The 25,946-nt window shown below is 43.6% G+C and overlaps 1 protein-coding gene across 4 annotated transcripts in view; it reads left to right on the top strand.

Annotated features, from left to right (window-relative positions):
- GRK4 (G protein-coupled receptor kinase 4) overlaps window positions 1-25,946 on the top strand; it is a 93,848-nt gene that overhangs the window by 35,137 nt on the left and 32,765 nt on the right. For 3 of the 4 annotated variants that reach the window (XM_047847209.1, XM_047847211.1, XM_047847210.1), the window contains exons 3-8: window positions 688-800; window positions 5,082-5,162; window positions 11,739-11,842; window positions 15,995-16,087; window positions 17,312-17,375; window positions 20,891-21,031. In XM_047847209.1, coding sequence (XP_047703165.1) covers window positions 688-800; window positions 5,082-5,162; window positions 11,739-11,842; window positions 15,995-16,087; window positions 17,312-17,375; window positions 20,891-21,031 — 596 coding nt within the window. The remainder of the gene's footprint in view (window positions 1-687; window positions 801-5,081; window positions 5,163-11,738; window positions 11,843-15,994; window positions 16,088-17,311; window positions 17,376-20,890; window positions 21,032-25,946) is intronic. The other variant, XM_047847212.1, reaches the window with a different exon arrangement.

Genomic DNA, 25,946 nt, shown 5'->3' with positions numbered 1-25,946 from the left:
TCAGGTCATGATCTCATGGTTGTGAGATCGAGCCCAGAGTAGGAGTCTGCACTGGGCATAGAGCCTGCTTAAGATTCTCTCTCTCTCCCTCTAACCACCCCCCCCCCCCACTTACACATGTACTCACTCTCTCTCTCTCTAAAATAAAATAAAATCTCAGTGTGTGTCTTTAAAAAAAATAATTAAGAATGTATAATGTTTGTAACTTGTAAAAGTGTAAAATGGTAGCAAAATGGCAAAGAATTTTAAAAAATGTAATTTAGTACATCCTGTCATGTATTTCGCCACATAAAATTTGTCCCAAACACACTGGGGGGGTAGGCCTCTACAAGGACGGGGCCAGGTCTCTTTCTTGCCCCCTTTTTCCTTCACTGTGATCTTGACTGCTCAGTTCCCCAGGGAATACTGCTCCCCTACATAAATCCTTTTGAAGGGGAGCAGGGACATTTCCTGTTTGCTTCACACATTTTTATCAATTCTTCCAGCTACCTTTTGCTCTGTGGAGGGGTTATAAATACTCATGATAACCCAGTCTAGATTAGTAAACAAACCAGTAGTTAAAAAAAAAAACACTGCAAATACTATTATTGATTTTATTTTATCAGGTGAAAATGGCAGGCTCAGAAAATCACTTTCTGAATTGTAATGAATGTATTTGTTCATTTCTTATCCCGTTTCTCCACCCAGAAAAGGATTATAACAGCCTTTGTGACAAGCAGCCAATAGGAAGACTTCTCTTCAGGCAATTCTGTGATACAAGACATGATCTAAAGATATACATCAAATTCCTAGACGTAGTGGTGAGCAATTTATCTCAGTGTTGAACCACCCAGTCTTGTGCTTTTGAAAATTAAGAGACTCGATCTAAAAACTTAGATCTCTCGGGGCGCCTGGGTGGCGCAGTCGGTTAAGCGTCCGACTTCAGCCAGGTCACGATCTCGCGGTCCGTGAGTTCGAGCCCCGCGTCGGGCTCTGGGCTGACGGCTCAGAGCCTGGAGCCTGTTTCCGTATCTGTGTCTCCCTCTCTCTCTGCCCCTCCCCCGTTCATGCTGTGTCTCTCTCTGTCCCAAAAATAAATAAACATTGAAAAACAAAACAAAACAAAACTTAGATCTCTCTAAGTTAAGTAGACCTTGGCAATGATGGTAAGAGGGGGTAAACTAGTTTCTTGGTGTCATGTTACCTTGGTATGGAAGTCCCTATATAATATTCCCTGCTGTCTGCAGTTTTGCCTTCCGGGTTTCAGTTGTCTGGGGCCAGCTGGGGTCTGGAAGCAGGTGACCCTCCTTCTAACATATGGTCAGCGCAGGCACACTTGGAGATATTGCGGATCAGGTCCAGTTCCAGACCATGTCAGTGAAGCGAATGTTGCAGACTTTGAGTCTGGAGTTCTCTCTTGTCCAGCAAGAGAGTGGATGCAGAATTAAACACGAGAGAGGCTAATGTTGGAGAGGAGACAAGAGCCCAGAGTAAGGGTCCTTGCTCCGTATTTACTAGGATCAGAAGGCTTACAAATGTGATGGACATGCAGAAAGAGACAATAAAACAGTGATCATTAACTCGTGTGTGAGAGGAAGGGGGTTCCAAAGGTATGCAGTGTTAGGGGTTAGGGTCAACACAAATCAAAGTCCTGGCACCGAGCAGACGGCTGTTTACTGCAGGCACCAGGCACCGTGTCTGTTTATCTTAAATTATCTAGGGGCAGTGTCAGAGCATGCCACCTCAGGGTTGACAAGGCATTTTTCTTGCTAATTAGCTCTGGACATTTTCATCCTGCTGTGGGGCTTTCCACTTCTACCCGTTCTCGGACGCTTTCGTCCTGTGGAAGCGGCTTTCCGCTCCATGCTTTGTTCTATGCTGGGGGCACTTTCGCCCTGTGGTGGCTTTCCGGCCTAAGTCCTGTTAACCCATTGGTGCAAACTCAGGGAATTCTTAAACTTATTCCCTACAAGTGAATATCGCAATGCAGTGAATCAAATGAACTTTTCTGTTTCCCGTTGCATATAAAAGTTATGTCTAGGGGCACCTGGGTGGCTCGGTCGGTTAAGTGTCCTGACTTTGGCTCAGGTCATGATCCTATGGTTGGTGGGTTCAAGCCCCGCATCGGGTTTTCTGCTGTCACCACAGAGCCTGGAGCCAGCTTCAGATCCTCTGTCACTCTCTCTCAAAAAAATAAATAAACATTAAAAAAAAGTTATGTCCACACTATACTGTAATCTATCAACTGTACAATAACATTATTCTAAAAAAACAACGTATATACCTTAATTAAAAAATACTCTGCTGCTAAAAATGCTAACTGTCATCTGACCTTTCAGCAAGCTGTCATCTTTTTGCTGGTGGAGGGTCTCGCTTTGGTGTCCATGGCTGCTGACTGACCATGGTGGGGGTTGCTGACTTGGGGTGTCTGTGGCTGTGTCTCACAATAAGACAAAACACAAGTTTGCCACATTGATTGGCTCTTCTTTTGCTTGAACACTTAGAAGCCATTGTAGTGTTATTAATTGGCCTAATTTCAATACTGTTGTGTCCCAGGAAAGAGAGGGAGAGAGAGGGAATGACCGGTCCGTGGAGCAGTAAGAACACGCACCACATTTATCAAGCCTCATGTGAGTGCAGTTCATGTCGCCCCCAAACAGTTACAAGTGACATCAAAGAGCACTGATCACAGATCACCATAACAAGCATAACGATGATGAAGAAGCTTGAAATATAGCAAACATTTCCAAATAGGACACAGAGACATGACATGAGCAAGTGATGTTGGAAAAATGACACCAATGGTCTTGCTGGTTGCAGGGTTGTTACAAACCTTCAATTTGTAAAACAAAACAAAACAAAACAAAAACCCAAAAAACAAAAACAAACAAAAAACCACAACACATTATTTGTGAAGTGCAATAAAGCAAAGCACAGGGGCGCCTGGGTGGCGTAGTCGGTTAAGCGTCCGACTTCAGCCAGGTCACGATCTCGCGGTCCGTGAGTTCGAGCCCCGCGTCGGGCTCTGGGCTGATGGCTCCGAGCCTGGAGCCTGTTTCCGATTCTGTGTCTCCCTCTCTCTCTGCCCCTCCCCCGTTCATGCTCTGTCTCTCTCTGTCCCAAAAATAAATAAAAAATGTTGAAAAAAAAAAAAAAAAAAAAAAAAAAAAAAAGCAAAGCACAACAGAATGGAGTACACCTGAATTCTTTCAGAAAAACGTGTGAGACTCTCACCTATTCTCCCTGGAGCTCCTGCAGCCCTTTCCTCCCTGGCACCTTTACTAGAATAAGACAGGGCTTTGAAAGGAGGTAATTTTTTTTTTTCCAGCTAGAACTTGGTGTGGTGGGGCACGCCTACCCTTGTCCAGGAGTAGAGTGTGGGTATGTCTTCGTGCATTGGCTTATATTTGCCAAGCTGCTGTATTTTAAGAATTTAAGGACCTATGATTCTTCTTTATTTCAAAATGGCTAAGCTGCTTTGCTAAAGCTGGTTCAGGTTTGGACCTCCTGGCGGTGTTACGAGACTGGGGACCGCCAGTTGACCGGCGTGACAGGTTCTGCTCTGGTCTGGTTTTGGTGCTAGCTGTGTGGGGCGATGATAACACCTGATGAGGCCGTGTGTGGGGCACTTGCTCCTGGAACCACCCTTGTGGGAGGCGGTTACAGGTCCTTGGAGCTTCTGGAGTGCAGACATGGCGTCTGATCTCTCTGCCTGGCATGGCTGTTCGCTCTCTTCTCTGCTCCGTGTTTGTTGACTGAATTAAGGGCCTCTGTGTCAGTCAGTGTTCAGTGAGAGAAACAGAGCCAAGAGGAGATATTTATTAAGAGATTTATTGCGAGGAATTGGCTTACATGACTGTGAGATCTGGTCAGGAGAGTCTGAAATCTGTAGGGCAGGAGGGAACCCTCCAAAAGGAGAGAAGCTGCTGTCCTCAGGTAGAACTCCTCTGAGGAAGCCTCAGCTCTGGCCTTAACGTGCCTTTCAGCCGACTGAATCAGTCCCGCCCAGGTTATCTAAAATAATATCCTTTACTTGAAGTCACTGGTAAAGAGTTTAATCACATCTGCAGAGCCCAGCTCAGCAATGACTAGATTCGTGTTGGAATAACTGGACACTGCTGCCTGCCAGGCTGATGTGTCAAAAGATGGTCACAAAATCACAGGGCTTTCTCTCCCACTCATTACGGGCCATCTAGCATCCAGAATGTAAGTTGAAGTTTCCTTAAGTAAACAGTATCTAGTTCCCAGTCAAGGTGAGAAGTGCCCTTGAGCCCAGAACGTGAAGCTGGCTCTGGCTGGCCGTCAGCCTGATGGCCGTGGCTCCTGCGTTGGGGAGGATGCAGCAGCAAGTGTGAGGTTCAGTCGACGCACCTCCTTTGGTCTTTGTTTCCTCGCCAACCTCTTCGGCCCCGTCTGGCTAGTTTCACTGCTCTTCTGAGGCCCCGACTTGCAGAGCCGGTGGCTGCACGGAGGCCTCCTCATGCCTGAGTCTCCAGGTCTGTTGACATTGTCGAGTACCTTCTTCTTGAAATCCTTATCCAGGCTTTAATGATTTCTCCTCTGGTTTTCTCTCTTCTCTTTCTTCTGCTTCTTCCTTGCCTATCCTTTGTAGGTGCTTAGATATCGATCAGGTTCTGCCTTGACCTTTCCTCCGTTTTCTGGCCTGTGTGGTAGTGTCCTCTCTTAAGGTCCCTCATCTGACACCTGTGAAGGGATGTGGCTTCTCTGGGAGCTCTGCACTCAGGTTCTCCTGAAGTGCCTCTTGGGCATTTCTAAAATGCTATTGCCTAGAACCACCCAAGCTGTTTGTTTGATTCTATTTTACTTGGCCACATGTAAGGGCTGAAAGTGTAATATGACAGAGCATTACTGGATGTGTTGCTCTACTGCATTATTCACCCTTTAAAGAAAACTGTTATCTCCCCTCGTTGCCATTCGCTTCCCAAAGAAGAGCTGCAGATCCTTGATCGATATCAAATCAGTTAGAGCTACTCTGTGGTTCGTAGGGTCCTAAGCGAATTGTGTATGTCAGAGAATTTGAAACATTGTGAAGCCGGTGAAGCTTAACTACCATTTTTCTTTGTTCTCATCTCTACCATCAGGCAGAATATGAAGTGGCCGATGACGAAGACCGCAGAAGTTACGGACTGTCCATCTTAGACACGTTCTTCAGTGCTGCTGAGGTGTGTTTTCTTCTTTACATGCGCAGAGTTGTAAACACTTGCTGAAATAATTAGAGTACATAACCATTTTTTCTTAGTTGGGTAAGATATGGCCAGTATGTTAAAAATTTTAATTTCTTATAAATATTCCTCGTATGCGTTTTCTTTTGAGTCAGCGAGGAAATTAAGAAATCTCTTAGAAAGTTGATTCAACGAATTTAAAAGTTTCTGTATCCTCAGACAGAATACAGAATTAGAGAATTTCATGTGTCTGTCTTGGACCGAAAATAATATTTTTCTCCTAAAAGCTTTAATGAGTTTTAGTTTTTATGATTTTTGACTTGGTAGGTTCTTACAGTTTAGTATACCGCTCTAAGCCATGTACGTGTAACAAGTAAGAGTCCTCTGAGTCGGGTACATTATTATGTCTATTTTCATATGAGAAGACTGAAGATCAGAGTGGTTGAGTGACTTCCCAAAGGTTACGCAGCTGGGAAGTGCCAGGGCCAGGCATCAAACGTGTAGAGATGAGGTTGGAGAACAGCGTAGTGAGATTAAGTCCAAAATATTCGGTTGTTGAGCCTGGCTCACTGAGGATGGTGGAGCCATCAAGCAGGGGGAGCTCGCTGGTCCGAGGGGAGAAGGCCAGTGGACTAGCAGGTGGGTACGGAGATAGACGCACGATCGGCAGAGGCAGAGGTGTGGTTCGGACCGGATAGGTTTTGACTCCAAAGCTTGCGTTTGTCTTAGCCTCCAGCCTCAATACCATGGCTCCTAGATCATTCTTTTCCAACACAGCTGCTACAGCATCCACGTACTTAAGGATACCCCCAAGTCACTGATTGGGAGGAATTGATGGGAAGTTGCATTGAGCTCGTTTATTTTTTATTTTTGAACTTAAATCACTCAATAGGATTATTTTTTTGACAACAGGAATAAACCTTTTTTTTTACATTAAAAATAATTTTGACATTGAAATTGTCGTATAGCTGTATTCACAATGATTATAGAATGAATCATTGAAACATTGTTTTAATTTTCCCCCTGAGTGTTATCCTTAATCTCCATCATCTATTTCTCCCACCATCCCACCTGCCCTCTGATGACCATCAGTTTGTTTTCTATCATGAAGAGTCTCTTATGGTTTGCTTCCCTCTCTTTTTTCCCCCTCCTGCGTGTTCATCTCTTTTGTTTCTTAAATTCCACATATGAGTAAAATCACATGGTATTTGTCTTTCTCTGATGAATTTCACTTAGCATTATATTCTCTAGCTCTATCCATGTCGTTGCAAGTAAGATGTCATTCGTTTTTCATGGCTGAGTAATATTCCATTGTATACAACATATACCACATCTTCTTTATCCATTCATCAGTCGATGGACACTCGGGTGCCTCCATAGTTTGGCTATTGTAGATAATGATGCTATAAACACAGAGGTGCATGTATTCCTTTGAATTAGTGTTCTTGTATTCTTGTGTTCTTTGGGTAAATACCCAGTAGTGCAATTACTAGATTGTAGGATAGTTCTTTAACTACCTACCTATTAATTTTTAACTTTTGGGGGAATCTTCATATCGTTTTCCAGAGTGACTGTACCAGTTTCCGTTTGCACCAACAGTGCAAAAGGGTTCCCCCTTCTCTGCATCCTTGCCAACATCTGTTGTTTCCTAAGTGGTTAATTTTAGGCATTTTGACAGGTGTGAGGTGGCATCTCACTGCGGTTTTGATTTGTATTTCCCTGATGATGAGTGACGTTGAGCATCTTTTCATGTGTCTGTTGGCCATCTGGATGTCTTCTTTGGAAAAGTAGTTCATTTTTGCTTTCACTTCCTTTGCCTCTGGAGATGTGTCAAGTAAGAAGTTGCCACGGCCAGGGTCAAAGAGGTTGCTGCCTGTTTTCTCCTGTAGGATTTTGATGGATTTCTTGTCTCACATTTAGGTCTTTCATCCGTTTTGAGTTTATTTTTGTGTCTGGTGTAAGAAAGTGGTCCAGGTTCACTCTTCTGTGTGTCGTTGTCCTGTCTTCCCAACACCATTTGCTGAAGAGACTTTTTTTCCATCGGATGCTCTTTCCTGCTTTGTCAAAGATTAATTGGTCATATACGTGGGTCCATTTCTGGGTTCTCTTTTCTATTACATTGATCTTTGTGCTGTTTTTGTGCAAGTACCATACTGTTCTGATGATTACAGCTTTGTAACACAGCTTAAAGTCCAAAATTGTAATGCCTCCAGCTTTGGTTTTCTTTTTCAACATTACTTTGACTATTTGGAGTCTGTTGTGGTTTCATACTAATTTTAGTATTGTTCTAGCTCTGTGAAGAATGCTGGTGTTATTTTGATAGGGATTGCATTGAATGTGTAGATTGTTTCAACATTTTAAACAATATTTGTTCTTCCAGTCCACGAGCATGGATTGTTTTTCCATTTCTTTGTGTCTTCAATTTTTCATAAGCTTTGTATAGTTTTCAGAGTACAGATCTTTTACCTCTTTGGGTAGGTTTATTCCTGGGTACTTATGGTTTTTGGTGCGATTGTAAATGGGATTGATTCCTTGATATCTCTTTCTGCTGCTTCATTATCGGTGTGTAGAAATGCAACCGATTTCTGCACATTGATTTTGTATCCTGTGACTTTGCTGAATTCTTGGATCTAGCAGTCTTTCGGGTTTTCTATGTGGAGTATCAGGTCATCTGTGAAGAGTGAAAGTTTGACTTCTTCCCTGCCGATTTGGATGCTTTATATTTCTTTGTGTTGTCTGATTGCTGAGGGTAAGACTTCCAGCACTATGCCAAACAACAGTGGCGAGAGTGGACATGCCTGTCATGTTCCTGACCTCAGGGGGAAAGCTCTCAGTGTTTCCCCATTGAGGATGATATTAGCTGTGGGTCTTTCATATGTGGCTTTGATGATGTATTATTGATTAGATCTCTTGTGTTTGTTATGAACTATTTTCTGTATTCTGGTGTTTCAGGTTGGGCGCATAAATATTTACAATTATTATCTCGTCTTATTGGTTTGCCCCCTTTATTATTATATAGTGTCCTTTTTTGTCCCCTATTACAGTCTTGGTTTTAAAGTCTGTTTTGTCTGATATAAATTTTGCTACTCTGGCTTTCTTTTGACCTCCATTTGCATGATAGATATTTTTCTTTCTCCCCACTTTCAATCTGCTGGTGTCTTTAGGTCTAAAACGAGTCCTTTGTAGGCAGCATATAGATGGGTCTTGTTTATTTCTTTTTATCCATTTTGTCACCCTATGTCTTTTGATTGGAGCATCTAGTCCATTTACATTCAAAGTAATTACTGATGGATATGTATTTATTGCCATTTTATTACTTGTTTTGTGGTTATTTCTGAAGATTTTCTCTGATCCTTTCTTGTTTTTCTGTCTTTCATAGTTTGCTGCTTGTCTTTAGTAATATATTTGCATTTTTTTCTTTACTCATCTATTAGTGGTTTTCTTTTTTTTTTTTTTAATTTTTTTTCAACGTTTATTTATTTTTGGGACAGAGAGAGACAGAGCATGAACGGGGGAGGGGCAGAGAGAGAGGGAGACACAGAATCAGAAACAGGCTCCAGGCTCCGAGCCATCAGCCCAGAGCCCGACGCGGGGCTCGAACTCACGGACCGCGAGATCGTGACCTGGCTGAAGTCGGACGCTTAACCGACTGTGCCACCCAGGCGCCCCATCTATTAGTGGTTTTCGATTTGTGGTTATCAAGTCCAATGAGTATCCTTACGATCATTGCTTTAAATACTTCATCAGGCATGTTACTTTTTTTTTTTTTTAATTTTAATGTTTATTTATTTTTGACAGAGAGAGAGAGAGAGAGAGAGAGAGAGAGAGAGACAGAGCATGAGCAGACAGGCAGAGAGAGAGAGGGAGACACAGAATCCAAAGCAGGCTCCAGGCTCTGAGCTGTTAGCATAGAGCCCGATGTGGGGCTTGAACTCACGTGACCTGGGCTGAAGTCAGAAGCTCAACCAACTGAGCCACCCAGGCGCCCCAGGCATGTTACTTTTATCTGTCTTGCTTGGCCGTCTGGCTGTGGCCTTGTTTTGTTTCCTCATTTTGTCTATGTCTCTGTGCCTGTTTCTGTGTGTTAGGAAGTCAGCTATGCCTCCTGTTCTTGAGGGTGATGGCCTTACGAAAAAGAGGTCCCTGCAGTGCAGTGTTCCCTGTTCCCCAGGCCCTGGCGCTTCCGGGAGTGTCTCCAGTGTGTGCTGTGTGCACACTCTTACGTCCTAGATACTTTATCCTTCAGGCCGGTTGTCTGCAGAGGCTTTCTTCGCCTGTTGTGTGCAGTGTTTGATGCATTTTAGGTGCTCTCTGGTGTGCTTGTGAAACGTGACCTGTTGCTGCCTCCACCAGAACAGAGGTTCTGGAAAACTCCCAGGTTGGGAGACCCAGTGTTGGCATGGGCTTGGGCCAGTCTTCTGGGGGAGGGGGCCTGCCACGTGGGACTGAGGCGCAGGTGGCTGGGGAAGGGTGGTTCTTCTGGAACGTGTGGTGGGGGGGACCCGGTGTAAGCAATTTAGGTGCTGAGTGTCGGGGTTGCACTGCTTCCCACAGGCGGCTTTGTGCTCGTGCTGAGGGGCCGGGGAGGGAAATGGCACCTGCCAGTTCCTTTATTCCCAGAGAGGTCCCTCTGTGAATACTGCCGCTCTCCCAGTTGAGCAACTAACCTCCCCACTGTGTGCCCCAGGCGCTCTTCAGATCACTGTTTCCTCGTGTACGTCTGCAGGCTGTTTGCCTACCTTTTCTCCAGGAGCAGCCCAATGTCCTCTGAGCTGTCCCAGCGCCAGGCATGCTGACCTTTCAAACTCCAGGCTTTAAGCCCCGCTGGTTGCAAGAACTCATGAAATTTGGGCCCTGTCTCTTTCCAAGCAATTGCTATTGGGGTTCGATTTCCCCATGTGCTCCCCTGTGTGCTGGTCTGTCTCTCCTCCTTCTTCACGACTCCCTCCCCACCATCATGGCCATGATTTGTTTCTCTCCCAAGCCGCATCCCCACATTTCTATCTTTTTTGATGTGGCCTCTTCTCTAGTTGTGGGTTTTTTTCTGCCAGTTTTCAGATCGACTCCTGGGGTATTTCTTTAGTTATCTAGTTGTATTTGTGGGACAAGGCAAGCCCAGGGGCCTCCTACTCTGCCACCATCTTTCCCTCACACCTATCAAGTTCTTTTATCTTTTTGTTACCTCTTTTTTTCCCTTTCCCTTTCCTGAAGAAATACTGACATAGCAAGGGAGGTTGTCAAGAAGAAAGACTTTAGGTATTTATTTTTAAAATATTTTATTTTATTTTTTGAGAAAGAGAGAGGGTGCAAGCGAGTGAGGGGCAGAGAGAGAGAGAGAGAGAATGGGAGAGAGAGGGGGAAAGAGAGAGAGAGAGAGAGAGGCAGGGCTTACCCTAAGCGGGGCTCGCACTCACAAACCGCGAGATCATGACCTGAGCCGAAGTCAGATACTTAACTGAATGAGCCACCCAGATGCTCTAAAGATTTTATTTTTAAGTCATCTCTGCACCCACCGTGGAGCTCAAATCTACAACCCTGAGGTCGAGAGTTGCATGCTGTATTGACTGAGCCAGCCAGGTGCACCAAAACACGGAATTTAAAAGGAACCCTGACGGATGTAGCAAATATAGAAGGGGAGCCGAGGGGTGCACATGCCTCTGTGGCTCAGGGAGGGGTGTTTACGCCGCCTGAAGATGGTGTAACTTGAAAGCTTTTTTTTTTTTCCTTAACATCAACTGGGGAAACTATTCTTGTGCTTTACGTAAAAATAACAATGGGTCACATCCTTATTGTAGATTTTCTTTTTCCTGTCTTTTCTTTAAAAACAACAAGCATCCTTTTTTGCATCTTGAAAAGGGAACTCCTTTATTCAAATTCCAGCAATGCAGAATTCTTAAGGCATCTAAAAGTAAGGCAAGACCGTGTATATTCACTCTTGCCTTTCTTTTTTCTCACTTTTAGTTTTTCTTAGTTTTCTTTTCAGTATTCCCAAATATTACAATTCAGTCATTTGATTCACAGTTTTAAAGAATCGTGACCAAAGCCCAGTGAGATTTATTCTAGGAATGCAAAGTTGATTCAACATCCGATAATCAATTAATATAATAGAGCATATTAATAAAGGACAAAACCTGTCACACGATCATCTTAGTAGAGGCAGAAAAACCATGTGACAAAATCCAAAGACTCCTTCCTAATGCACGTATTCAACAAATTAGGAACGGAACGGAACTTGCTCAGCCTGGTGAAGGTCATATACAAGGCACAGCTAACGTCATATTTAAATGTGAAAGGTTGGATGTTGTGAATAATGCTGTGAAAACGGTGTCCAGATGCCTCTTGACAACCTTGCTTTTCTTTCTGGTTTTATTTGCAGAGGGAAAGATCTAAAAAGGTGGACAACACAGTGAGCTCTGGAAAACGGGACTGGGGTGCAGGGTGAAGGTGGCATTTTGGCTTGTTATTTCATACACTTGATGTTATAATTTTTTTTTTACAGCAAGCTTTACGTTCTGTTTACAATTGGTAAATTATGAAAGCACTAATTGTTATGCATTCGATTTGTTCTGTACTAAGAAATCGGCAGCCCCTTTACCAGAAATACCTTCACGTGTTTTGAAAGAATGTAGGTTGAGACTGAAGGAGAACCCCTCCAAGGACATCTTTGAGGAGTGCACCAGGTGAGCACCTGTCCGGCCCTACACAGACTGAGACGGGGGCTCCCAGGGGCCTCCCTGCAGGAGACAAGTTCTTATTGGAGCACTTTCCAAAAGAAAATGGTCACTGTCACTAGGTAGAGCTAAACGAAGGGTGATAATCACACAGATGTAAATGACACACTGAAATGGGTCACATTGTGGAGAGCCAGTGTGTGCACAGGTTTTGTGGGCCCCTGGCCCCTCAGCTCAGCCTCCTAAAATGCTTGTGTCTCGGATGAAAAGACTGGCATAAAACGTTGTTTTTTAAAGACCTCGGCACTCGCTGAAAATTTCTTTTCTCTGGATGTTTGCAACGTGGACAGGAAAATTCTAAGTCAGAGCACTTTGAGTAAATCTGGCATCCTTCTGTACATAGGAAGAAAGAATGGTTTCTGGAGTGATCTGGCCTGAGACACGTTGGTCCTTTGTACAGTTAGGCAGCATTCGGGTATCACTTACATTCATTCAACAGGTGCTTGTTGAGTGCCGACTCTATGTCAGGGACTGTGCCCTTTTCCCAAGGCTGCCATAACAAAGTCCCACAAACTTAGGAGGCTTCGGACAACAGAACTTTATGCTCACAGTTCTGGAAGCTGCAAGTCTGAAGTCGTACTCTCTGCAGGGTCGTATTCTCTGCAGACTTGAGGAGAGGGCTCTTCCTCACCTCCTCTTGTTTCTGGCGGTGGCCAGGAGTCCTGATGTTTTGGGCCTGCACCCGCCGCATTTCAATCTCTGCTGTCACGTGGCCTTCTTCCCTTGGGTTTTTGTCCCTGTGTTTTCTCCTTTTCTAATAAGGGCACCAGTCATATTGGACTAGGGCCCATCCTACTCCAGGGTGACCTCATCTTAACTAATTATATCTGCAACGACCCTATTTCCAGGTAAGATCAGTATACAGGTTCAAGGTTAGGACTTCAACATAGTTTTTGGGAGATGGATTCCAAGTCATGATAGTTTGCTTCTTTGGGTTGAGGTTATGGTGGAGGACAAAACAGAATAAAATGCTGCTGACTTGAGTTTACATTCTTACATGCCCTAAGGAAATATACACTGTAGAGTCTTCACTTATTACTTATTTTTTGGAAGACACTTATTTAAGCACATACTATGTGCCCGTCATTGATCTAGTTTCCAGGAATAAAATGATGAGCAACAGTGAACTCCTAGGGAGCTTATAACCGAGTGGAGTCACCGAGACGTCGGTATTAGTTGCCAATTGCTGCTGTAACAAATTGCCACAATCTTGGTGGCCTAAAGCAACACACATTTATTTTCTTGCAGTTCTAGAGGCCAGAAGTCTGAAAGCAGTGTCGCTGGGCAGAAATCAAGGTGTCAGCAGGGCCTTGATCCATTTGAGAATGTTGGGGAGAATCCATTTTCTTGTTTTTTTCCAGCTTCTTGGCTCATGGCCCCTTACTCCACCTTCAAAACCAGCAGCACAGCATTCTCAAGTTTCTCTCTGCTTCCATCTTCACATAGCCTTTTCTTACTCTGTGTGTCCAAATCTCCCTCAGTCTCCCTTTTACAAGGACACGTGTGATGGCATTTAGGGCCCCCCCAGATAATCCAGGATCGTTTTCCCATCTCAAGCCCCTTAACTCAGTCACATTTGCAGAGTCCCTGTTGCCACGTAAGGTGACAGTCCCAGGTTCCAGGGATTAGGACCCAGATGTGTTTCTGTCATTGTTGAGTCTCCCACAGTGTAGGGCAGGTTGCCAGTGATCTGCCCTCTCCTAGTCTGTGACCAAGAGAAGAGTGTCCACAAAGACTGCACCTAAAGGCTGAGGGGGAGGCCGAGGGAGCTGGACCAGGTTGGGGACACTAGGAAATGTGGAGGCGATCTTCATAGCCTCCAGAACAGCGCTCAGGTCTAAGGTTGTCTACAGCAGCCGTTTCGAACTTCCCCGTCTCCTGACGCCATTACACTATTAAAGACTTATGTATATGTGGCTTATGTTTTTAAAAATAAAAAGACACAAGCATTCTCCTAGCCATCAGAGCAATGATATCCTATGTCTTATGCTTCTGGAAAACGCTCTGTGGAAATGAGATGTTTTTTTTTTTTCACGTGTATTTATTTATTTTGAGAGAGAGAGAGAACCAGTGGGGAAGGGGCAGGGAGACAGGGGGACAGAGGATCCGAAGCTCACTGTGTGCTGACAGCAATGAGCTCAATATGGGGCTCGAACTCCCAAAGTGTGAGATCATGACCTGAGCCAAGGTTGGACGCTTAACTGACTGAGCCACCCAGGTGCCCCTGAAAATGAAGTTTTTAAAAGGTACATGATGTCTTAGCATTATAACAAGTATAGTACAAGTATAGTTTCCTTATTAACAACCGCCCGCCCGCCCCCGACTGACAAGGTCTCAGAATCCACAGAGATCCTCAGAACACATTTTGAGAATCACTGTGCTGTAACACTAATGAGTCCAAGAGCTTGTGAATAACTTCCTTTTACAAAATGAAGTGAAATCAAGTGGCTTCCTCAGGTTTTTTTTTTCTTTTAGAGAGAACACACGCCAGCCGTGGAGAGAGGCAGGGGGAGAGAGAGGGAATCCCAAGCAGGCTCCACACTCAGCATGGAGCCCCGTGTGGGGCTTGATCCCATGACTGTAAGATCGTGACCTGAGCTGAAGTCAGGAGTCAGACCTTCAACCGACTGAGCCACGCAGGCGCCCCTGATTGCTCAACTCTAACGACCAGTAAAAATGCTGGAGCCCCTTCAGTTACTGGCCTGCTAGCAATTCCCCATGACGACTATGATCTTTTCCCATTCGGAGTTCTGCCTTTGCTTGGGAGACCCTCCCTTCTCCCTTCCTCGGGGTGACTCCTGTTCAGCTCAGACGCCACCTTCACAAAGTCTCCCTACACCTCCTTTCCCAGGAGAGGTGTTCCGAGCACACCAGGCACGGCTGTAACAACTCTGGTGGCACTCTTCTCCTCATGGCACGCTATCTTACCAGTCTCCCTGTTTGAGTGGCCAGATTCTTCAGGGTACGCCTAATCTAAAATTGTCCCTCCAGTGTCTTGCACACTGCTGACAATCTAGTCGTTAGATGCTTACTGACTAATGAGCTGTTTTAAATGACAGACTATGGGGGCTCCTGGGTGGCTCAGTCAGTTAAGTGTTTGACTTCGGCTCAGGTCATGGTCTCACGGTCTGCAACTTGAAACCCCGCGGCGGGCTCTGTGCTGACAGCTTGGAGCCTGGAGCCTGCTTCCGATTCTGTGTCTCCCTCTCTCTCTGCCCCTCCCTTGCTCACGCTCTGTCTCTCAAAAATAAATAAACATGGAAAACAATTTTAAATGACAGACTACATTCTGTCCCTTATTGACTCTCCAAATAAGAATTTTATTACTTTGGGGCATCTGGGTGGCTCAATTGGGTGAGTGTCCGACTCTTGGTTTTAGCTCAGGTAATGTTCCAAGGGTTGTGGGGTTGAGTCCCCTATAGGGCTCCACACCAAGTGTGGAGCCTGCTTAAGATTCTCTTTCTCCCTCTCCCTCTGCCCCTCTCCCCACTTGTGCTCTCTCTATCTCAAATTAAAAAAAAAATTATTACTTCTGTAATAAAATTGTAAATAAAACTTTAGAAGCATGACTAATTGCACAAAAATTCAGGAAGTGTATAGCATAAAATAATTCATTGGATGCTTTAGTTTCAATGTTTAAAAAAGGTGGTGTCACATATTAACATTTTCTGTCATATGACTATTATCATTTAGGTATTCATTCTAATCTTATATACAAAATGTTTACATTCCCTGCTGAAATACATGTTTGGGTGTATGCACACGTGTGCACTCCTGCACACACACACATGCACACACTCACACGCACGCACACACACACACACACACACACACACACACACACACCTTGAGTACATATACATAAAAAGAACCTTTGACTTTGGGAGGGTAAACCAATTTCATTTCTTCTGAATTCTTGCCTTCATATTTTTAGTGATAACATTAGAAACTAGTGTGGAATTCTATACTTGCAAAACTCAATATATTCAATTGTGTATAACGATTGACTTCCCATATCCAGTGTTCATGACTGCACTGAACGCAGCTGTTTTCTTGCTGTAATGCAGCGGATGTATAGAATTATATAAAATCTTTTTCTAGATTTGTTCATAACTATTTAAGTGGAGAACCATTTGAAGAATATCAAGAAAGTTCATATTTTTCTCGATTTCTACAGTGGAAGTGGCTGGAAAGGTATGTTCTAATTTAGAATTCAACAAAAACAAGTAGTAACTTCTCAGAACGTGTACTGATAGATGTATACTTTCCCATCTGTCAAAATACTATTAGAAATCTTGGGCTGTATATGATATTTTTATACAGAAATTATTAATATGTGTTATATAATTTCTTCTGATTTAGTTGACTCTGTTCTGTCTTTTTAAAATGGCCAGTTATGCCTGGGTGGCTCAGTTGGTTAAGCATACGACTTTGGCCCAGGTCACGATCTCACGGTTGGTGGGTTCGAGCCGCACGTCGGGCTCTGTGCTGACAGCTCAGAGCCTGGAGCCTGCTTCAGATTCTGTCTCCCTCTCTCTCTGCCCCTCCCCAGCTCACACTTGCACTCTCTCTCTCTCTCTCTCTCTGTCAAAAATAAACAACAACAAAAAAAATAATAATAGAATAAAATAAAATAAAATGGCCAGTTAGCCCTGTGGGTATAGTAGTTAGAAAATAAAACGTATCCTGGATTCACAGAAGTATAAACCAGTGCACACTGGTTCAGTCTTGTGGTCCGAGCCCTGCTCAGCTTTGTATAAGCCACGTGGGCTCAGTCAAAAGACCTGACCTTCATGAGCATCGGGTCCTTGTTCTGTAAAATAGAGGTAATTCTATAATCTACCCCACGGGGCTGCTGAGGCCACCTGAAAAATGTGTGTAAGATACTCAGCAGTGCTTGGTGTACAAAGTAAGTGTTCAAGAAGTGTTAGCTGCCACCAGTGTCACTGTTGTTTCGATTGATTGTTTAAATTTCCAGTTCTACTTCATGTACATTTCTTTCGAGACGTTGAGGATGAACATGTCCTCTGAGGTTCTTTTCCCAAAGGATAGTGCACTGTAGATCTATCATTTTCCTCTGCAGCTTTCTGACCGGCCCGATAAGTATTTCATAAGTATTTCATAGTGCGGACTAGTTGCTGACCTGTCTTTAATTAGCAAGGATACTGGGACTGTTCCATATGTATCTTCAGTGTATCCGGTAAATCTTCAGTGTTGACGTGCGCATCTGCCTCTTAGTGCAGAGAGCTGTGTCAGCAGAGGGGACGGAGTCCCTGAGCACAGGCACCGTGCCCCAGGCCCTTGCTTTGAACAGCATGCTTTCATAAATAAAGCAGGACAAGAGCTAGGTAGGCTTTTCTGTTTTAAAATAACAATGTGATGTGAGACCTGAAGCTTTTTGTTTTTTTAATTAATTAGGCAACCAATAACAAAGGACACGTTTAGACATTACAGAGTTCTAGGAAAAGGCGGATTTGGGGAGGTAAGTAATGTGTGACTAACCATAAGCAATACTTCTAGAAAAGTAAGATAGCAAGGGAACGAAAAGACGTGCTTCAACTTTACCAATACCTTTATTCCCTCACCGTGTGTTTTGGGAATAATTTTAGCCAACCATGTGAGTTGAGATTGAACTTCGAACAAAAGGTGCTTTGCTACATGCTTTTAAAAAATTCGGAGATGTGGAAAGAAATGTGCTATCATTGTGATTTTTTCTTCACTTCATGTTTCTTATGGAAGCTGTTTTCCTGTGTTTGATTGTCCGATGTTCAAGCTCAGTTTGTCCCGACTGAAAAGATGATTCTGTTTCCGTATTGTGGACTTTCTGTTACTCTATTTCCATAATTTAGGACTAGCCTAAAAGCTCACTTAGTACAGGGTATATTATTAAATAGGCTTATTTATCTCAACTCTGTTTGGATGTGTATATGTGCCCCCACACCTACATCAAAAGATACTACACAACATCTAAATTTGGGGAAATCCTGAGGAAACTGTCCACAAATTCATGAGACATGGTCTAAATGTAATGGCTCTCCCAGATAGAGACTATTGTGGGAGGTGGACACAGAATCACATGCAGTTCTGTTTCGGTAACTTAAAGAGGTGTTAATGGCCTCGCTACTGGTCTGGAGTGGTCATATTCAGCTCAGGCATTTACAACTGCCCAGAGCCAGGAGCTGTGTGTTTAGTCAGAAGCAAGTCACGCTGGCCACTCGTGATTTAAATCCTGCACACTCCCAAATTCCAATCAAAAGCGTACCAGAATTGCCTTAACGTGAATTAGGAAGCTGGCCTCCAGGCCTTGTGCTGCAAGTAAGACCTGTAGTTGGACGTGGTAAGAAACTGGTCCTCGTAGCCATTACGTCAGGCGAATCCATGGTACCGACCCTCTGATACGGTTCTGGAGACCTTTTAGAGTATTTTGAGTGATCTCAACCAAAAATGTTTGCTGTCACCCTTTCGGGATAGATATTTCTGTAAGAAATCCACTCTATCTTTCCGTACGTCCTAGAGCAGGAAAATTTGCTCTGTTTAATTCATGCTATTCTGCCTTTCGTGATCTCCAAGTATAAAACTCAGATTTTGTCGGAGAACAGACGGAAAGGCATTTCAAGCACATGGATCTTGTGTTTACGACAGAATGTAGTTCTAACTGTAGCCATGTGTACATTTAAAAATGGACTCAGTGATAACATGTTTGCAGCTTTTAACTGTTGTGGAAGACTTGGTGTATTTATGATATTTATAGATTACTTTTTAACACATTTACTTGTGTTTCCAAACAAAAGATTGTGTGGATGAAAAAAACGTTGTGGTTTTTCACAGACTGGTTCTGAATGTGCCATTTGTTACATCAAGTCTGAGCGCAGCGGAGTGAATATCTGTTTCTATTCTGAATACCTGTCAGAGGGAGACTGTGACCCTAATGCAGACAGCCTCAGTGCCTCTTTTATTTGAGATAGAGAGAGAGAGAGAAGGAGGAGGAGGAGGAGGAGGAGAAGGAGGGGGAGGGGGAGGGGGGGCAAAGGAAGAAAGAGAAAGAATCCCAAGCTGATGTGGGGCTCCATCCCATGACCCTGGGACCACGACCTGAGATGAAATCAAGTCAGACACTCAGCCGACTGAGGCACCCAGATGCCCTGCCTCGGCGCCATTTAAATCCAGATTCCAATGGTGTATTTACTTTTTCCAAATGCTAATACTTCTTCCGGTGGGCTTGAAAGGACAAACATTTTGGTCTTATCTCGTCAACTACAGTACTTTCATTTCTGCTTGAAGTCCTCCAAAATGGATCTGTAGGGCTCTGGGGCAGAACGGGAGAAAGAGAATTGGTAGCGTCTTTGCGAGCACGGTTGTAGAGACAGCAGAGAGCTGTGGAGAGAGCGTATCTGTGAGAGACGGGCAGACTGGAGGGGAGTTCCCGTTCCACCGCTTCCAGCTGTGTGATCTTGGGCCCACCGTCCCCTTCTTACCCTGAAGAGGGAGATGATCCCTGCTTCCCTGGGTTGTTGTGAGCGGCAAATGAGTGCTCGTCTCCAGCCATAGTGCAGGGCCTGGCACGCTTACCTCTTCCTTCTCTCCCTTTGACTTGGCAGTTTCACTCTAAAGAATTATCGTAAGTTAACGATGGAGAGATATGCCATGGTTTGTGTGCCGTGTCTTAATGATTATATAAGGTTTGGAGTATTCATATATTGGGAGAACATTTAATGATGAGAAGAGAGTCCCACTGTAAGATGAAAACAGTATAAAATATTACCTATTCTATAATATAAGGCCGGTTCCCCCTGCCAAAACTGAGGAGAACTCAGGACCCTATACAGCAAATGTGAATCAGAGTCATCTTGGAACTTCAACGAGTTTTTATCCTTATTGAGTTTTGTCCTTATTAATACTTTCTGTATTTTCCACAATGAACTTTATATTTTATTATCAAAATCATTTTATTGATGGATTAAAATGATGTGTCTTATATTTGCTTATAAGGTAATTGTGTTTGTATATGTGTAGCATGTGCCTGTGTTACATGCCTGGGGGCACATATGCGTCTATGGTGTGCAGTAGGTGTGTGTGGTGTGTGTACATGTGTATATGTGTGTGTGTGGTTGCGGAGTAAGTGTGTACAGGGTGTGGGTATGTGTCTGTGGTGTGGGCGTGTGTGTCTGGTGTGGAATGGGTGTGGATGTGGTGTAGAGGGTGTGTGTGTGGGTCTGCAGTGGGGGTGGGGTGGGGGTGTGTGTATGTGTCTTTGGAGTGTTGGTGTGGAGGGTGTGTATGTGTGTGTGTGTGTGTGTGTGTGTGTATAGGGGGTGGGAGTCTGAGGAAACAGGGTAACCCTGAGCTGATAGCCAGAGGCTGGGGGTCAGGCACATGGGAGCTTATTATTCCCTCCTCTCCACTTTTGTAATTTTGGACATTTTCTCATAATGTAAGGTTAAGTAGCATATAGATATTATTTTACAACTAAGTAGAATCAATGTGTTAAACGTTATGAATTCTATGAATTCTATGAGCCTGCTTTGGATTCTGCCTCTCCCTCTCTCTCTGCCTGTCCCCTGCTCATGCTCTGTCTCCCTCTCTCTCTCAAAAATAAACATTTAAAAAGAAAAGAAAGATGAATGTATTTAGTTTCAAAAGGTGTTGCTCTTGCAAGAAAACTGAAAGACCCAGGAAGACCCTTGAGTCAAGTGGCTGCCGCGATCACACATGAGGAGTCCCTTGTAGCCGCGCCCCCCCCCCCCCGCCCCCCCGCCCGAGTTCCAGGAGCACAGCCTCCCGCTCCGCTCACTGGGTTGTGTCTGAGGAAGCTGGGGGAGGAGGGAGGAGCCCGCTCTAAGCCCTCACGTGTCCGTGAGTGGAGTGGCCTTGGCCCATCACATGCTCTGGGCCGGAGGAATTGACATGGACAGGACAGGGTTTGGTGGTGGTGTTGGTGGTTGGCAGCCTAGAGACGTCAGGTACGTACAGAGCTTGTGGTTTCTTCTTTTGGACTAGGTCTGTGCCTGTCAAGTGCGAGCTACAGGAAAAATGTACGCCTGTAAGAAGCTAGCAAAGAAAAGAATAAAGAGGAGGAAAGGTGAAGCAATGGCTCTAAATGAGAAGAGGATGCTGGAAAAAGTGAATAGCAGATTTGTAGTAAGTATCTTGCCTTAGTCTTCCCTGTACTCGGTGTCCTGAGTCCCACCTTCCTGAGAGCACCTGCTGCTGGACTCGCCCACTCTCCACCCTGGGGTTCGCCCACTCTCCACCCTGCGGCGCGCCCACTTTCCAGCCTGGGCTCGCCTACTCTCCGTCCCCGGCTCGAAAACTCTGCAGCCAGGGCTCGCCCGCGCTTCCAGGCTCAGCATGTGCTGGGAAGCTGGGAACGTGCCAGGGACAGCCTCTTTCATCTTAGTGGCAGCCCTCTTCTTTCCAATTCACTTCTTACTGGGCACAAACATAAATGAGTGGGGATCCCACTTCCACCTTCCGACCTGCTGTAAATCTGTGGCTGTCCACCACTGCCTGACCTGTGGTTCCTCTCCACACCCAGCAGTGTGCTCTTAACCAGTGAGGGCCCTCCTCTCCCTGCGGGGCAGACAGCCTTACCCTCTGGCCTTTCAGCCACTCTGACTCCTAGTCCTGAAAGGCACTGCCTCTGGTCCTTGTCTTCTCAGTGGCCTCTTTCTGACACTTGGCGAATGTATTACTGGTCCTCTATCAGCACATTCCAACTGTATGGAGCCTCAAATTCCACCTTCACTGTTTCAGGCAAGGATTGGACTTGTGGGGCTAGGGTGAACCTTGGGACCCTTCCAGGCCCTAGGCTGTGCATGAGGTGGTGTGGTTTTCATCGCCAAACCTGACTTCTTCACCCCATCACCTATCTCCCGTAGCATCTACGGCAACAGGAGGGTCTGCCTGAAGCGGGGAGAGGAAGGTACTTTATGAAAGAATTTGTAGTGTTACACTTACTTCGTCCCGGTCATTCATGTCTCAGTACTGAGGTTGGCTGATTTGTGGTAGGGAACAAATGTTCCAGAACAGGGGCCTGCACAGCCATCATGTACACTTGTCTCCGAGTATGATAGGTCACTTCTGCACCCATGACACGAAAATCTTTCATAAAATCAGCTCATCTGGGAGTTTCTTTAAATATATTTGTCTAACTACCTTGAAACATGGAAATCCATAATCTAGCTTTATGAAAGGAACATGAACGGTATCTGTGGTTTATTCTATTAAAATGAAATATTTTAGTTTCTATATTCTTGGCCTCTCCCAAGGAACCTGGAAGTAACTTCCTTCATCCTTTTTTTCCCCAACTGAAGGGTAATTGACATAATAATATCCTATCAGTTTCAAGTGCACATCATAGTGGTTTGATATTTTTCTACATTGTGAAATGAGTCTCATGATAAGCCTAGTTGCCATATCAAAGTTATTACAAGTTATTAAAAAGTTACAAATATTGACTGTATTCCCTACGCTGTACATCACATCTCCTTGACTTATTTGCTCTATAACCGGAAGTTAGTACCTCTTAATCCACTTCCCCTATTTTCTGACCCCCAACCCCTCCCTACTCTTGTAACAAGCCTGTTTAGTGTTGGAGTCGGCTTCTGTTTTTTTGTTTCCGTTTTGTTTTGTTGTGAGTGTGTTTTGCTTTTTAGATTCCACATATGAGTGAAACCATGCGGTGTCTTTCTCTGACTGACTTGTTTTGCTTAGCATTGTCCTTTCTAGGTCCATCCACGTTGCTACAAATGGCAAGATTCCATTCTTTCTTATGGCTGAGCAATATTCATTCTCCTGTATACACATCACATCATCTTTATCCATTTGTCATCTATCAGTGGCTGCTTAGGTTGCTTCCATATCTTGGCTATTATAACTAATGCCACAGTCAACAGAAGGGTGCAGATACCTCTTTGGATTGGTGTTTTCATTTTCTCCAGATAAATACCTAGAAGTGGAATTGCTGGATCACATGGTGTTTCTATTCTTAATTTTTTGAGGAATCTCCATACTGTTTTGCACAGTGGCTGCACCAACTTACATTTCCACCAACAGTTGTACAAGTTGTTCCTTTTTCTGCACATCTTCACCAACCCTTGTTTCTTGTCTTTTTGATTCTAGTCATACTGATAGGTGTGAAATGCTATCTCGTGGTGGTTTTGATGTGCATTTCCCTAATGGTTAGTGATGATGAGCATCTTTTTATGTGCCTGGTAGCCCTCTGTATGTATATGTATGTATGTACATTTGGAAAAATATCTGGGGTTCCTGCGTGGCTCAATCAGTTAAGCGTCTGACTCTCAGTTTCAGCTCAGGTCATGACCTTATGGTTTCATAAGTTCGAGCCCTGTGTCAGGCTCTGTGTCGGCAGTGCAGAGCCTGCTTGGGATTCTCTCTCTCTCTCTCTCTCTCTCTCTCTCTCTCTCTCTCTCTCCCTCTCTCCCTCCCTCTCTCTCTCTGCCCCTCCCCTGCTCACACTGTATCTGTCTCTCTCAACATAAATAAACAAAAAACCCACAAAAATATCTGTTCAAGTTCTCTGCTCATTTTCTCATCAGGTTTTTTTTTAACATATTTGCATAATTTAGAAAATATATTTTGATATTATCTCCTTATCTGATATATGATTTGTAAATATCTTCCATTCAGTAGGTTGCCTTTTTGTTTTGTTGATGGTTTCCTTTGCTGTGCAAAAGCTTTTTAGTTTACTATAATCCCATTGTTTATTTTAGCTTTTGTTACTCAGGAGACTGGTTTGAAAAAACATTCCTAAGACTGATGCCAAAGAGCTTACTTCCTGTGGTTTCTTCTAGGGGTTCTGTGGTTTTGGTTCTTACATTCAAGTCTTTAATCCATTTTTAAGCATTTTATTTTTTTTAATGTTTATTTATATTTAGTTTTTAGAGAGACGGGGGGTCAGGGGAGATAGAGAGGGAGAAAAGGCCCATGCATGTGAGCAGGGGAAGGGCAGAGACAGAGGGAGAGAGAGAATCCCAAGCAGGCTCTGTGCTGTCAGCACAGAGCCTGATGTGGGGCTCGATCCCATGAACTGTTGAGATCATGACCTGAGCCAAAATCAAGAGTCAGACTCTTAACCAACTGAGCCACCCAGGCACCCCTCAAGTCTTTAATCCATTTTGAGTTAATTTTCGTGTATGGTAAAATGTAGTGGCCAGCTTTATTCTTCTGCATGTAGCTGTCCAGTTTTTCCAACACTATTTATTGAACAGGCTGTCTTTTCCTGGTTGTATATTCTTGCCTCCTTTGTCATAAATTAATTGACCTTATATGCATGTGTTTATCTCTGGGCTCTCTATTCTATTCCACTGATCTATGTGTCTGTTTTTATGCCAATACCGTACTCTTTTGATTACTACAGCTTTGCAGTATAGTTTGAAATCAGGGAGCATGATGCCTCCAGCTTTGTTCTTCTTTCTCAAGATTGTTTTGCCTTTTCAGAGTCTTGTGTTGTTTCATACAAATTTTAGGATTGTTTGTTCTAGTTCTGTGAAAAGAGCTATTGGTATTTCTTTAATGTTTATTTTGAGAGAGAGAATGAGAGAGAGAGAGAGCAAGTGAGTGTGTGAGTGGGAGAGGGACAGAGAGAGAGAGAGAGAATCCCAAGCAGGCCTCATGCTGTCAGTGCAGAGCCCAAAGTGGGGCTCAAACCCATGAACCATAAGATCATGACCTGAGTCAGGATCGAGAGTCAGATGCTTAATTGACTGAGCCACACAAGCAGCCCAGAACTATTGGTATTTTGATAGGGATTGCATTGAATCTGTAGATTGTTTTGGGTACTGTGGGCATTTGAACAATATTAATTCTTCTAATCCATAAGGATGAAATATCTTTCCACTTATTTTTGTCTTCAGTTTGTTTCATCAATGCCTTATAGTTTTGAGAGTACAGGTCTTTCACCTCCTTGGTTAAATTTATTCCTAGGTATCTTATTCTTTTGATAAAACTGTAAATGGGATGGTTTTCTTAGTTTCTGTTTCTGATATCTTATTATTAGTGTATAAAACTGCAACCTGTTTCTGTATGTTAATTTTGTACTCTCTGATGTTACTGATACCATTGATTAGTTCTAATAGCTTTTTGGTGAAGTCTGTAAGGTTTTCAATGTGTACTATCATGTCGTCTGCAAATAGTGACTTTTACTTCTTCCAATTTGAGTGCCTTTTATTTCTTTTTCTTGCCTAATTGCTATGGCTAGGACTTCCAGTACTATGTTGATAAAAGTGATAAGAGTGGGTATCTCTGTCTTGTTCCTGATATTAGAAGAAAAGCTTTCAGCTTTTTATCATTGAATATAGTATTAGCTGTGGGTTTGTCATATATGGCCTTTATTATGTTAAGGTATGTTCCTTCTATACCCACTTTATTGAGAGTTTTTTAAATCATAAATAGATATTGAATTTTGTCAAATGTTTTTTCTGCATCTATTGAGATAATCATATGATACTTATCCTTCATTTTGTTAATGTGGTGTATCACCTTGATGTATTCGTGGGTATTGAACCATCCTTGCATCCCTGGAATAAATCCCACTCAATTGTGATGTATGATCCTTTTCATGTGTTGTTGAGTTTGGTTTAGTAATATTTTGTTGAGGATTTTTACATCTATGTTCATCAGGGTTATTGGCCTGTAATTTTCTCTCTCTCTCTCTCTCTCTCTCTCTCTCTCTCTCTCTCTTTTGTAGTGTTTTTATCTGGTTTCAGGGTGTTTTTATCTGGTATCAGAATCAGAGTGATTCTGGCCTTGTAAAATGAATTTGGAGATCTTCATTCCCCTTCAATTTTTGGAAAAATTTGAGAATAGGTACTAAGTCTTCTTTAAATGTTTGGTAGAATTCACCTATGAAGCCATGTGATCCTGGACTTTTTGCTTTTTATAGGAGTTTTTAAATTACTGCTTCAATTTCAATGCTTGTAATTGGTCTGTTCATATTTTCTATTTTTGTGTGATTCAGTCCTGAAAAGTTGGGTTTCTGGGAACTTATCCATTTCTTCTAGGCTGCCCAATACGTTGGTGTGTAATTATTCAT

This window comes from Prionailurus viverrinus, unplaced genomic scaffold (genome assembly GCF_022837055.1).
Source record: "Prionailurus viverrinus isolate Anna unplaced genomic scaffold, UM_Priviv_1.0 scaffold_45, whole genome shotgun sequence".
NCBI classification, from domain to species: Eukaryota; Metazoa; Chordata; class Mammalia; order Carnivora; family Felidae; genus Prionailurus; species Prionailurus viverrinus.
The sequence above is the reverse complement of the archived record's forward strand: the minus strand, read 5'-3'. Positions and strand labels throughout refer to the sequence as shown.